Source organism: Rhipicephalus sanguineus, chromosome 1 (genome assembly GCF_013339695.2).
Source record: "Rhipicephalus sanguineus isolate Rsan-2018 chromosome 1, BIME_Rsan_1.4, whole genome shotgun sequence".
Classification (NCBI taxonomy): Eukaryota; Metazoa; Arthropoda; class Arachnida; order Ixodida; family Ixodidae; genus Rhipicephalus; species Rhipicephalus sanguineus.
Window position 1 is genome coordinate 100,055 of NC_051176.1, and position 12,160 is coordinate 112,214.

The 12,160-nt window shown below is 54.0% G+C and overlaps 1 protein-coding gene across 1 annotated transcript; it reads left to right on the plus strand.

Moving 5' to 3' along the window:
* The first annotated feature begins 446 nt into the window (after window positions 1-446).
* Window positions 447-4,448, plus strand: LOC119388994 (uncharacterized protein K02A2.6-like). The gene has a single exon (XM_037656302.1). The coding sequence runs from the start codon at window positions 447-449 to the stop codon at window positions 4,446-4,448; it is 4,002 nt and encodes a 1,333-aa protein (XP_037512230.1).
* Window positions 4,449-12,160: the final 7,712 nt, after the last annotated feature.

Here is a 12,160-nt window from a genome sequence, read left to right on the forward strand (position 1 = left end):
TTGGCGGCACATTGTGGCGTCGGGAAGTTTAGCAGCGCAGTAAAATTTTATGGGACAAAACGTTATCGCGGTACGCAGGGTACGCACTAACCGGTAGGCGTAGGGTGAAGCACTACGGCTTATGCGGTCAGCGAATGCATTAGGCTCTATGAGACTCGGTCGGGGTGTAACGAGCGTGTGGCGCCCTGCCTAGCCTAGTTTCATGACCTCGCCAGGTTCGGCAGGCAACCTTGGTCGTGCGTGAAGAATAAACACTGACGAGCGCGGCTCGGCAGTCAGTAGCTGTTACCCCGCCATGCGTTTGGGTTGTCCTTGTTAGAGCGCGGGCGCCTCGGCCCCCCTCGTCCGCGGTCCCGGGGCGGATCGTGACACTGGCGACGAGTACAGTCAACGTGTCGACCCAGGCCATCGAGAGCGGCAAAACAACGCCCCCCGCATCTGCCGCCATGCCGCTGTACGGAAGGCTCGAGCCGTTCGAGGGAGACGGGTCCGCCTGGCCCATCTATGAGGAGCAAGTTCACGTGTTTTTCCGCGCTAACGACACGCCCGAGGAGAAACAGCGGGACATTTTCCTGGCAAGTTGCGGAACCCAAGTCTTCAGTCTCCTGCTCGACCTCCTAAAGCCGGCTACACCGCATACCAAGACGCTCAGCGAGCTGCTCACTACCCTGCGCTCGCACTTCAGTCCGGCGTCGTCCACGCTAATGGAGCGTTTCCGCTTCAACAACCGGAGCCGCCGGGAAGGGGAGAGCCTCGGGCAGTTCGTCGCCGCGCTACGAGGTTTGGCGAGTACCTGCGCTTTCGGGGACCAGCTGGACTCGCTGCTACGGGACCGTTTCGTCTGCGGCATAAACAGCCCCGCCATGCAGACACGTCTCCTGGAACTTCCCGACCCCTCGCTGGACGACGTGGTGAAAGCAGCGCTGGCGATGGACGCGGCGACAAAAGACGCCGGCGAGATTGCGCGTGCGGCGTCAACAGAAGCGGCGGTCAACAAGATGGTGGCAAGGGACGGTATATGCAGTCGCTGCGGTGACGCCCATTCCCCCTCACAGTGCCAGTTCGTACATTCGCAGTGCTTCACGTGCGGAAAAACGGGGCACCTTGCACGAGTATGCCGAACGGGGAAGCAGAACAGCGCACCACAGCAGCAGCCTGGATCAAGCCCAGGTTCCACAACAGCCCGCGGTCAGGGTAGGCGTCGCAAGTGGCGGCGGGGACGTGCGGCAGCAGGCTCGGGTTCCTCCGCGGCCAGGCTCAACGTCGTGTCCGAGAACCCGCCGATTTTCGACATGTGGCACACAGGCCTTGTCCCGTCGTCTGTGCCGCCTTACGTGCTGACCGTCGAAGTTTGCGGGCGCCCCATTTCCATGGAACTGGACACGGGGGCCAGTGTGTCGGTCATGGCTGGCAAACTTTTCAAAAGGACCTTCCCCGGAGTGGCCGTCGAGGCTTCAGGCGTCATGCTGCGGAGTTACTCTGGAGAGCTTTCCCAGGTCGAAGGCCAGGCCCAGGTCAGCGTTCGTTTTGGCAACAGGGAAGCAACCCTTCCTCTGTATTTGACCAAGGGGTCATCACCGACGCTGCTCGGCAGAAATTGGATTTGCGCACTGGGTGTTCGGCTGCCAGAAGGCCAGGAAGCAGCCCTACATGGCTTACAAGACATCCCGAGCCTCCTAACAGATTTCCAGTCACTGTTCCAGCCAGGGGTGGGCACATTCGCCGGTACGACTGCTGGCATCCATGTACCCGAGGGAGTCCGGCCTCGGTTTTTCAAGCCTCGCCCGCTGCCGTTCGCACTGAAGGACGGGGTAACCCAGGAGCTGCAACGGTTACAGCGAGAAGGCATCCTGGTACCAGTTAAGACTGCGGAGTGGGCCGCTCCCATCGTTCCAGTCCCCAAGCGAGATGGTAGTGTCAGAATCTGTGGGGATTTCAAGGTTACGATCAACCCCGTCGCTACCGTCGAAAAGTACCCCCTGCCTCGGATTGAAGATCTCTGGTCGGCTTTGTCTGGTGGCCAGAAGTTCACGAAGCTCGACCTCAGAGACGCGTACCAGCAGTTGGTGCTCCAGGAGGCCTCACGGAAGTATGTCACGATATCGACAACTATGGGGCTTTTCCAGTATACGCGTTTACCATTTGGAGTGACCTCGGCACCAGCTATCTTTCAGAGAGAGATGGACAACCTCTTCAGGGGCATGAAGCACGTGGCAGTGTACTTGGACGACATCCTCGTCACCGGTATTGACGATGGAGACCACATGCAGAATCTGCACAACGTTCTGGCCCGACTTCAGGATGCTGGTCTCAAGCTCAAGCGGGAAAAGTGCGTGTTCATGGTTCCCAGTGTAGAATACCTCGGACACGTCATCTCCCAAGCCGGCCTGACTCCGGCCCCCCGCAAAGTTGAGGCTGTTCTGAAGGCGCCGAAGCCCCGAAACAAGAAAGAGCTGCAAAGCTACCTTGGTCTCATCAATTTCTACAGGAGGTTCCTGCCCAACCTGTCTGCGCATCTACAGCCACTGCACATTCTGCTTCGAGATGGCCAGCATTGGGTGTGGAAGAAGGAGCAGGACGTGGCCTTTGAGCACAGTAAACAGCTAATCACCAAGGCACCGGTGCTGGTGCACTTCGATCCAGCCAAGCCTGTTGTCCTTACTGTAGATGCATCACCCTATGGTGTAGGAGCCGTCCTAGCGCACAGAGACAAGGATGGCCAAGAACGCCCGGTGTCGTTTGCTTCTCGACGTCTTCACACAGCAGAGCAGCGTTACAGCCACCTGGACAAGGAAGGCCTCGCCCTCATGTTTGGCGTCGAGCGTTTTCACCAGTACCTGTGGGGCCGAAAGTTCGAGGCAGTGACGGACCACAAACCACTGCTGGGGCTACTGGGGCCAGACAAGGCGGTCCCCGTGCAGGCATCACCTCGAGTGGTACGATGGGCCTTGAAGCTGGCGGCCTACAGCTACCAGTTGGTGTACCGTCCGGGAAAAGACCTGGGACCTGCCGATGCCCTGAGCCGGTTGCCGCTGCCAGAGGTGCCTGCTGCTGTTCCAGAGCCAGCTGAAGTGCTCATGCTGGAGCATGCGTACCCAGAGGTACTCTCCAGGTCTGCTGTGTCGCAGGCGACCAGTCGGGACCCGGTCCTGTCCCAGGTGGTGAAGGCAGTATCCCGAGGGGAGGAGTTGGTGCAGCAGCCCTACAGCCACAAGGCCGCTGAGCTGAGCCTGGAGCAGGGCTGCCTACTTTGGGGTTCCAGGGTGGTGATCCCACAAAGTCTCCGGTCCAGGGTCCTGCAGTTGCTGCACGCGGGGCATCCTGGCGTGGAAAAGACAAAGATGGTGGCCCGGTCCCACGTTTGGTGGCCTGGACTGGACCAGGACATCGCTCACATGGTGCAGAGCTGCCAAGTCTGCCAGGAACATCAACGGGCCTCGCGTCATGTGGAGATCACCCCATGGCCATTCCCACAGAGGCCCTGGTCCCGCCTTCACGTGGATTTTGGGGGCCCCTTCAAAGGCCACTACTTCCTGGTGATAGTCGACGCATTTTCAAAGTGGGTAGAAGTCCTACCTGTCACCACTCCGTCAGCAGGTGCGACCATTGCAGCACTTCGGCAGGTTTTTGCAGCCCAGGGGCTGCCGGACATCATAGTCTCCGATAATGGGCCCGCTTTCGCCAGCGCAGAGTACCTGGCCTGGCTGACAAAGAACGGAATCCGCCGAATGATGGTTCCTCCGTACCACCCTGCTTCAAACGGTGCAGCTGAGCGGGTGGTGCAGACTATTAAGGACAAACTTAAGAAGAGCCAGGCTGGGGATTTCCGTACGCAGGTCGCCCGCATACTCTTCCAGTACCGGACTACACCTCATGATGTCACCGGCCGTGCCCCCTGTGAGCTTCTGCTGGGACGGATGGTGAAGACACCGTTGGACATTCTGCATCCAGACCTCCGGTCTACGGCGCTCCTCAAACAGCTGAAGCAGAAGCTGGCTGCTGACAAAGGGTGCCGTCCTTGGCCATTGCCGGAGCCTGGAGTGCCAGTATTCGCCAGGAATTTCCGTTCTGGCCCACCTTGGTCTGCTGGACAAGTGGTCGCGCCTGCAAGCTCCTCCTCTCTGCTCGTACGAATGCAGGATGGAACCACATGGCACCGGCATGCTGACCATGTGAGGGCTAACCGCGGGACCTGGCTTGCATCCACGGCAACACCAGTTGCGGCCAGTGAGACAGCCATTTCGCAAGGGACAGGCGCCTCCAGTGGTGCGCCACTAGTTGGGCCACCGGCAAGTTCAGTGCCATCTCTGCCAACCACAGCAGTGTCCCAGGAGGAATCAAGCGTGGCACAGGCAGCACCTGGTGCTACAGCACCTAGTCCCTCAACACCTGTACCCAGGCGGAGCAATCGACGACGAAGGGCACCAGACCGCTTTTCGCCTACCTAAATGAACGTCGAACCGGCTGGGACTTGTATTTTTTTTATGTTGTGTACAATAACTGGGGGTGAGGGGTGTAACGAGCGTGTGGCGCCCTGCCTAGCCTAGTTTCATGACCTCGCCAGGTTCGGCAGGCAACCTTGGTCGTGCGTGAAGAATAAACACTGACGAGCGCGGCTCGGCAGTCAGTAGCTGTTACCCCGCCATGCGTTTGGGTCGTCCTTGTTAGAGCGCGGGCGCCTCGGCCCCCCTCGTCCGCGGTCCCGGGGCGGATCGTGACACGGGGATTCGTCGCAACTACGTTTTAACCGTTAGTACGCTTAAAGCGGGTACGTATTAACGAGGTTCGACTGTACTCGCTAGCGGCCTACTACTGCGGCAAATCCGTCAGGGAGGCGTACTACCTCGGAGTGCCACTCAGTTCACACGTCAATTCTAGTTTATGCAGTTTTCTGTAGCACGTACAGGATGTCACGAAGGATCATTGATGTATGGTAACAGAGCTGAAATATAACCTTTCACACCGCGGCAAATAATTAGGTGGAGAGCATTTAGCACTTTCCATCGTTTGGGAAAGTACTCTGGTCTCATATCCATTTCAGTGCAGCTCATGAACTCATCCGGTGAAACTGGCACGGGCCGTACGTCCACACATCCTCTCTGTTTCTATGCTAACAAACGGGTTGACCCTCCTCTGGGCGCCATCTTGAATAGCACAGCGCGCCACCTAGTTCATGAGCATTGTGAAGTCGTGTCGAAGGGTTCTGCTATGCTAGGAGCTGCTTGGCAGATGCCCGTTTTCTGTGACGCATTGCCGCCCATTTGTGTGCGGACCATCCCCGAGGCTAAACAGCTCCGCTGCTGAAAGCTCAGAGAACGAAAGCGGGTCTCGGTGCAAACAGAGGGGGGCGAAAGGTCTGTCAGCAGTTTGAAACAGAGCTATTCTTGCAATGTGATCGCATGCCCGCGCTCTAAGGCGAGCAGGCGAAACACCGGCGGCCGCGAAGCGAAAAAACAGAAAAAAAGTTTCGCCGCAAGGGCGAAGCAATGAATGCGATAGTAGCAACAAATTGGAATGCCACACAACGAACAGCAAGCAGCTTGAAACTTGGAGCGCGCTGCTCAGTTAAGCCTAAAGGACACACACAAAAATGATCGCAAACTAGCAACTGTCACAGCTCGACAACGGCAGCGCGCTGCTCTAACACGAAGGACGCACGAAAAGAACGCACAGGTATACATAAGACGAGCGCAAACTAACAACTGTCACAGATGTTACTTTGTGTTTGAGCAGCGCGCTGCAAGTGTAGACTATGCACAACCAACAAGCCCCTACTTTGGCTGTTCTAGCTAGCAGTCCACTCCTTTCGCAAATGGGCCGCTGCAGCAAGCGAAGCGACCTTCGTGCAGTTTATAGCTTCCACGCAAACTTCACGGTGAAAGCACAAGACGTACAAACCCTCACGAGATAGGAGCGTGAGCACGGACGACCACGGCCTGCAGGTTAAAGTACAGGTAGGAGGCCCAGGCACATCCCAACTCCAACGAAACACGAGTGAGGCAACAACCTTTAAAGTGTGCTCTTTGCGCCATCTCGCGGGTGATAGTGAACATGCTGAAGCACCTCCGAGCTCTGCGCACTGGCAGCAGTAAATAGTGTATATAAACAGCTCGCCGTTGGTATGCTGGAGGACGTATGCTGCGTGGCCGAGTTGTCTAACGCAGCGCGCTGTGCAGCGAGGGGTCGCATGTTCGAATCTTCGGTCACGCACTTCAGAAAATATTTCTTCTGAGTTACTTTTCTTTGTGGCTTTTATATATATACATACATATGTATACAGTCACGGTCAAAATGTTGGAGACCACGGGAGCGTGCGACAAATACCGCGGTGCCTTCTGATGGCTGCTTGCGAAGCTCGAGTGCGTGCACTGCGTACATGCATCCTTGTTTACATGCCAGCCTGCTTGTTCGCTCACTTCAACAGCGTGCGCACGGGAACGCCAGAGAAAGCACACAAGGTGTTCCCTTCTGCAGTCGCCCTTGTAGCACCGAGAGACGATATCATGATGAAACTACGTAACTTGTACTGGCACTGATCTGTGCGCTGCACGCCCTGTTCTCAGACGCGCTGCGGCGTGGAAATCATGCTTTGTGTCAGTTTTCCTCAAATCGACATATATGCTAAGATTACCCTGCAGGTTAAGCCAAGATAATTACAGCCAAGCCTAACTAAGCCTACAGTGCCCGTTAAAGACCACCACCTGGTCAAAATTTCCGGAGCCCTTTACTACAGCGTGCCTCATAATCATATCGTGGTTTTGGCACGTAAAACCCTAGATATAAGCTCCCCAAGCATCGCTTAGTGGCAGTGCTACTCTTGACAGGCAGCGCCACCTCTGGCAGAGAAATAGAAACTGGGGGCAAACAACGCGCGTTTTCCCTTCTCTCCAATGCGCTGCCGCTCGCTTTCGTGCACGTGCAGAGCTCTTGCGGCACCTCACAATGTATAGCCTTCAGTGCAATTTCAAAAAGGTCTCCCAGCTGGACAGGCACTTCCGAAAGGCAAACTTAATCACAGGAGAAAGGCTCGTCAATCAAGTTTATAGTGAAGAGCAGACGATTGGCGACGCCGACAACCTACTCAATGCGAAATGCATTTTCCAAGTCGCGATAACAACGTGTAGGATGGATACCTCGAGGTAAGTCTCATTCTATCATGTTAAAGATGCGTAATGGTCCATATGCACTGCGAAATGAAGCCGTGCATGCTATCAATGTTCTGCGTTGTGGGGTACGAAGCATATGATTGTTGTTTTGATATGGCATGCTTGCAGTAGCAGCCGTGTACTTTCATGAACAAACGTTTGCGGCATGCTTAAAAAGGAAATTATACGGTCATGGCACTACAAAAGTGTGAGAAGGTTAGAGTCAAGTCCTCCATGCCACTGGAGCATCACCTGCCGACATAGACGTGAGGCAGCCAGCTGAGCTTTAACCAATGTGCAAGTTGAACTGCTCGCCTCGTTTTTTCAGCTCTCACGTCGTGCTTCCACTTTCTTTTTATGAGAATATTGACTGTACAGGCGTATAAAACCTGCTGCGCGAACGCGGCTAGAAAATCGCACAAACTCAGAAGGTTGCTGATGCAAGGTGGCAACTGCAAAGCATGTAATAAGTGTCAGTTATATTTGGCGGCTTAAATATATAGATCACCCGAATAAAGTGACAAAAGAAAGCAAACCAGCAGTGTGATGTCAAGGTTTGCTGAAAATGAACAGACGTCCGTTCCGGCGTGATAAAGCAGCCTTCCCGACGCGTAATTCCAGACGCCGAACTTCTGACAATGTGCCGAGTTCAGTTGAATTACACCAACTGTGCAACGCTGACCGCGGTATAACGCGTGTGAACATATGACACCAACAGGTAGGCCTCACGAACACGGGGAATTAAAACACACAAAGTTGGTTCACCTACAACCGTAACTCGACTTTCGCAATGCGATAAGACAGCGAGTAATCATTGCTGTAGTTTTCGCGTGCATGCGCAGTGTTATGTACCGTTTCAGGCAGTCGAAACGAACGAATGCGATGAACTGAGACAGCCAAAACATAAGGCGAGACAGCTCTGTCAGCTATATAAGACGTACTTGCATTTCCTTATTGCGGTGATCCACGCTTGTCACCTTTATTTCTCATGCGACATGCCCGGGAACTGATAGTTTCAGACGTGAATCGCATGCCTTGGTGTTGTCTGCACTGTAGTGGCATTTCGCCAGAGCTTCTCTCCAAAGCCACAGGGTGGCGCTGTCGTCGCCCAGTAAACTTGAGCTTGGGTTCCCTATTATTTAAGCCTGGTTGGACGTGTTAGCACCTAACTGGATAAACATAATTCAGCTAATTGGCTAGTAAGGTTGAGCGTGGCAAATCTTACCTAGCCAAGCCTAATTAGGACTAATTAGGGCTGATTAAGACTAATCCTAATTATTGCTAATTAACTAAATAGCTAGTTCAGCCCAGCCTGGGTGTCTCAAGGCTAAGCCCAGCTAATTAGGCTAATTAAGCAAATAAAGTAATGGAATTGTGTTGATTCAGTGCTCCTCCATGATGGCTAATCGATACCCAATCAATACCGTTCGATAAGCTAGTAGCCAAAACTTCATTTACGAGAGAGATCACTTGAACACTTCATGCAGCCATGTGTGAATGCACGTATCAATCGACCTAGCAACACTCAGCAAAACTTAGAAAAACTTTATTTCAGGCAAACTGCTCCGTGCTTCCACGGCGATTGCACAAGTGGCACATTGCGCTTTCTATGGCGTTCCGGTGTGCACGCAGTTAAAACCAGCAGGCTGGCAGGTAAATAACGACGCACGTACGCAGTGTGCGCTCTCGAGCTTCGCAAGCCGCCGTGAGATGGTGCTGCGGTACTCTTTACCACAATGCACATGCTGCGGGGAAGATAAGGAAACTGCGGAGCATCTTCTGATTGAATGTGGAGATATCCACCCAGGTGTACGTTTGGGCACGAGCCTACATGAAGCCTTGGGTTTTAGAGATGACAATGGAAAGCTGAACACACCCGCAATTGAAAGAAGTAAGAGACGGTTCACCGCCTCGTTATAAAGGGGACGCTCATAGCATCCATTCGTCCATTTATACGCTCTCATGGTCTCCAAAATTTTGACCGCGAATGTATATACAGAACATGATGGCGCCGACGACGAACGAAAACCCCCGAGAGTGTCTATATAACTGCGATCGGATTAAACGGCAGTCTGCAAACGCGCTCGGAAAACAACGTGGGCCCGATGTAAAGCAACAAACCGCGTGCTCGGAGCCCGGAGGCCAAGCTAGTGCCCGTAGAGTGAGGTAGATGTTGCGGTGTGGTTGGCAGCTTACGTTGGGCCGTCTGTTCGCCAAGCTTCCATGACAGATAACGCCGTACCGAACAAGTGCCGACATTGACCAAAGGGCCGGCCAAGTTTGCTTGGGAAGGGCGTTTCGCTGCAGAATTATGGTTGTCAAAAGGAAGCAATGCCTGAGAATGATAACTTCACGGTGATAAGCACGATTCCTAAAAGAAAGGCTTAATCTGCCTTTTAAATTTTCTTCTGCTGCCCTCTGCCAGTTTGGTAGCGGACAAACAACTGGTATCACCAGAATGAAAGTCTCCGAGATAAAGAGCCGTTTCGTGACTTTTCCGCTAGCGAAAGGGCGCATGTGTCGCAGCATTGTGAAAAAGGTGGATTCTTACTGGTTTTCACTGTGTATGTACCAGACAAATTCAAGAGCCCCCTTCCAAAAGTTTATACCTGTTGGCTGGGGTGCATTAAACTTGTGAATAAGGATGACTGCTTACATTTTCTGTCTCTCGGGGACCGGAAGTTTGATTGAAGTATGTAAAGTGTTACCTGGCACATTAGGATGCTGTGCCACTGCTTTCGGTAATTTCTTCGCCGTGTCCACGCGATGCCCATTTAATCTTATTAACAGGCTATACTGTTTCACCAATGTACTGTTTGTGACGATATGAACATTCGATCATGTAGATAAAGTTTGAACTAGTGCAGGTAAAACTAGATTTTATAGGGGGTATGCACTGAGCCTCGATCCGCTAGGCGGCAACACCATTGCCGCGCCATCTTGGAGGTTTGTTCGTATACGTCGTCCGTGCTGCGCGTTTCCCCGACCTTCAGAAATACGCACATGCTCGACGCGGCTCACTATGCCGATAAGAATTGGCCGTGCAAACAATGCAAAATTCGGAAACGTGCAAGAAGCGGATAGCAAAGCCAAGAGAGAGCAAGGGCACGTCAAAAATTTCGTGTCCAACTTAAGATGACCGCACGCGTGACGCACCACGCCATCATCTGCCAGCTGCCAGAAAGAAATCGTTCGGACAGTCCCGGGCTGTCCGCAGGCCGTCAGGCACGTGAAAAACGAACATGCATCCGAGCGGTCCTGGACCAGTGGGCGGAACTTCCGGTTGGTCCCAAGGAAAAACGAATGCAGCGCCGGCGTACAGGGCCGTCCGGAGCCGTCTGGGACGTGTAAATCGAAGATTATTAGTGGGGTTTTGTGGCGCAAGGGCCACGGGTGGCCAAAGAGCACCATGGCTTTTATGTGGTGTTAGCGATGACCAATGATTATGATGACAGAATGTATTATGGCTGTATAGAGGCCTAAAATCACGCGCTATGTAGAAAAGTGTAAAAGGTGTGTATAGAGTATAAAATTATGGCAGTGATACGTGATGTGATCTATAGGTGTAGAATGAATTACAGGTGAGCACGATATCTACAAGCGAGAAATGGGAAAATAGCACGAATTCCTCCTCAAGGCCTTTGAGGCCAAAGGCGGGGACGCAGGTGCTTTCTGTAATGTAGCTACCGCAGCAACAACCTCTTTTCAGAGGTCGTGCTAAGGATTGCCTGGGTACATGACGTGAAAGCTATGGACTTCTTTCAAAAACGCGAACAGTGACTGATGTTTAAGAATCGGTTCCCTACCGATGAACATTGATGGGTAAAATGGTATTTGTTGTAGGCAGGGTAATGGAAAGTGTTGTTTTCTAAGCGTGTCTAATTCTTTACACTGGATTAAGATGCGAAGCAAGGTTAGTGCTTCACCACATCTCTCACAAATGTGGATCACCACAGGACAGAAGGTATGAGTGTGTACTGTGTGTGTGTATCCTGTCCTTAGCCTTGTAAGTGTTACTTCTGTGCGGCGTGATTTGATACTAGTGGCCATTACCAAGGTGCGGCTTGATAACGTGTAGTTTGTTTTGTCTATGCTTATCCCATGTGCTCTGCCAATAGGCCCTGAGCTTTTTTTTAGATGCGAAGCATCTCATGGCAGAGTTCAATCCGGTGGTGGTGGTGGTGTGCGGCGTGACCAGCCCTACTGCGCATGCGCAAACCCTCACCACACACCTCCTCTCCACTCCCCATCTCCTATCCCTCTCCCCCTCTCATGCGCCTCACGAGTAGGCAGCAGCTACACCTCCAGCGTCTTGACGTGGCACGAGCGGCCGATGGTCGTCTCTGCTTCTGTGGCTCTAGACGCGGGGCGCTCGTGCTCTCCTTCCTCCTGCGACGAGTAGGCAGCAGCGGCGCCTCCAGCGTCTTGACGTGGCATGAGCGGGCCGATGGTCTCTGTCTGTGCTGCTTCTGTGGCTCTAGACGCGGGGCGCTCGTGCTCTCCTTCCTCCTGCGACGAGCAGGCAGGAGCGACGCTTCCGCGTCTTGACGTGGCACGAGCGGCCGATGGTCGTCTCTGCTTCTTCTGTGGCTCTAGACGTGGGGCACTCGTGCTCTCCTTCCTCCTGCGACGAGTAGCAGGAGCGACGCCTCCGGCGTCTTGACGTGGCACGAGCGGCCGATGGCCGTCTCTGCTTCTGTGGCTATAGACGCGGGGCACTCGTGCTCTCCTTCCTCCTGCGACGAGTAGGCAGCAGCGACGCCTCCGGCGTCTTGACGTGGCACGAGCGGCCGATGGTCGTCTCTGCTTCTGTGGCTCTAGACGCGGGGCACTCGTGCTCTCCTTCCTCCTGCGACGCAGGCAGGAGCGACGCTTCCGGCGTCTTGACGTGGCACGAGCGGCCGATGGCCGTCTCTGCTTCTGTGGCTATAGACGCGGGGCACTCGTGCTCTCCTTCCTCCTGCGACGAGTAGGCAGGAGCGACGCCTCCGGCGTCTTGACGTGGCACGAGCGGC

What these genes read in the sequence shown, in the direction of transcription:
- LOC119388994 (XM_037656302.1), top strand. Translation starts at nt 447, where the DNA reads ATGCCGCTGTACGGAAGGCTCGAGCCGTTCGAGGGAGACGGGTCCGCC.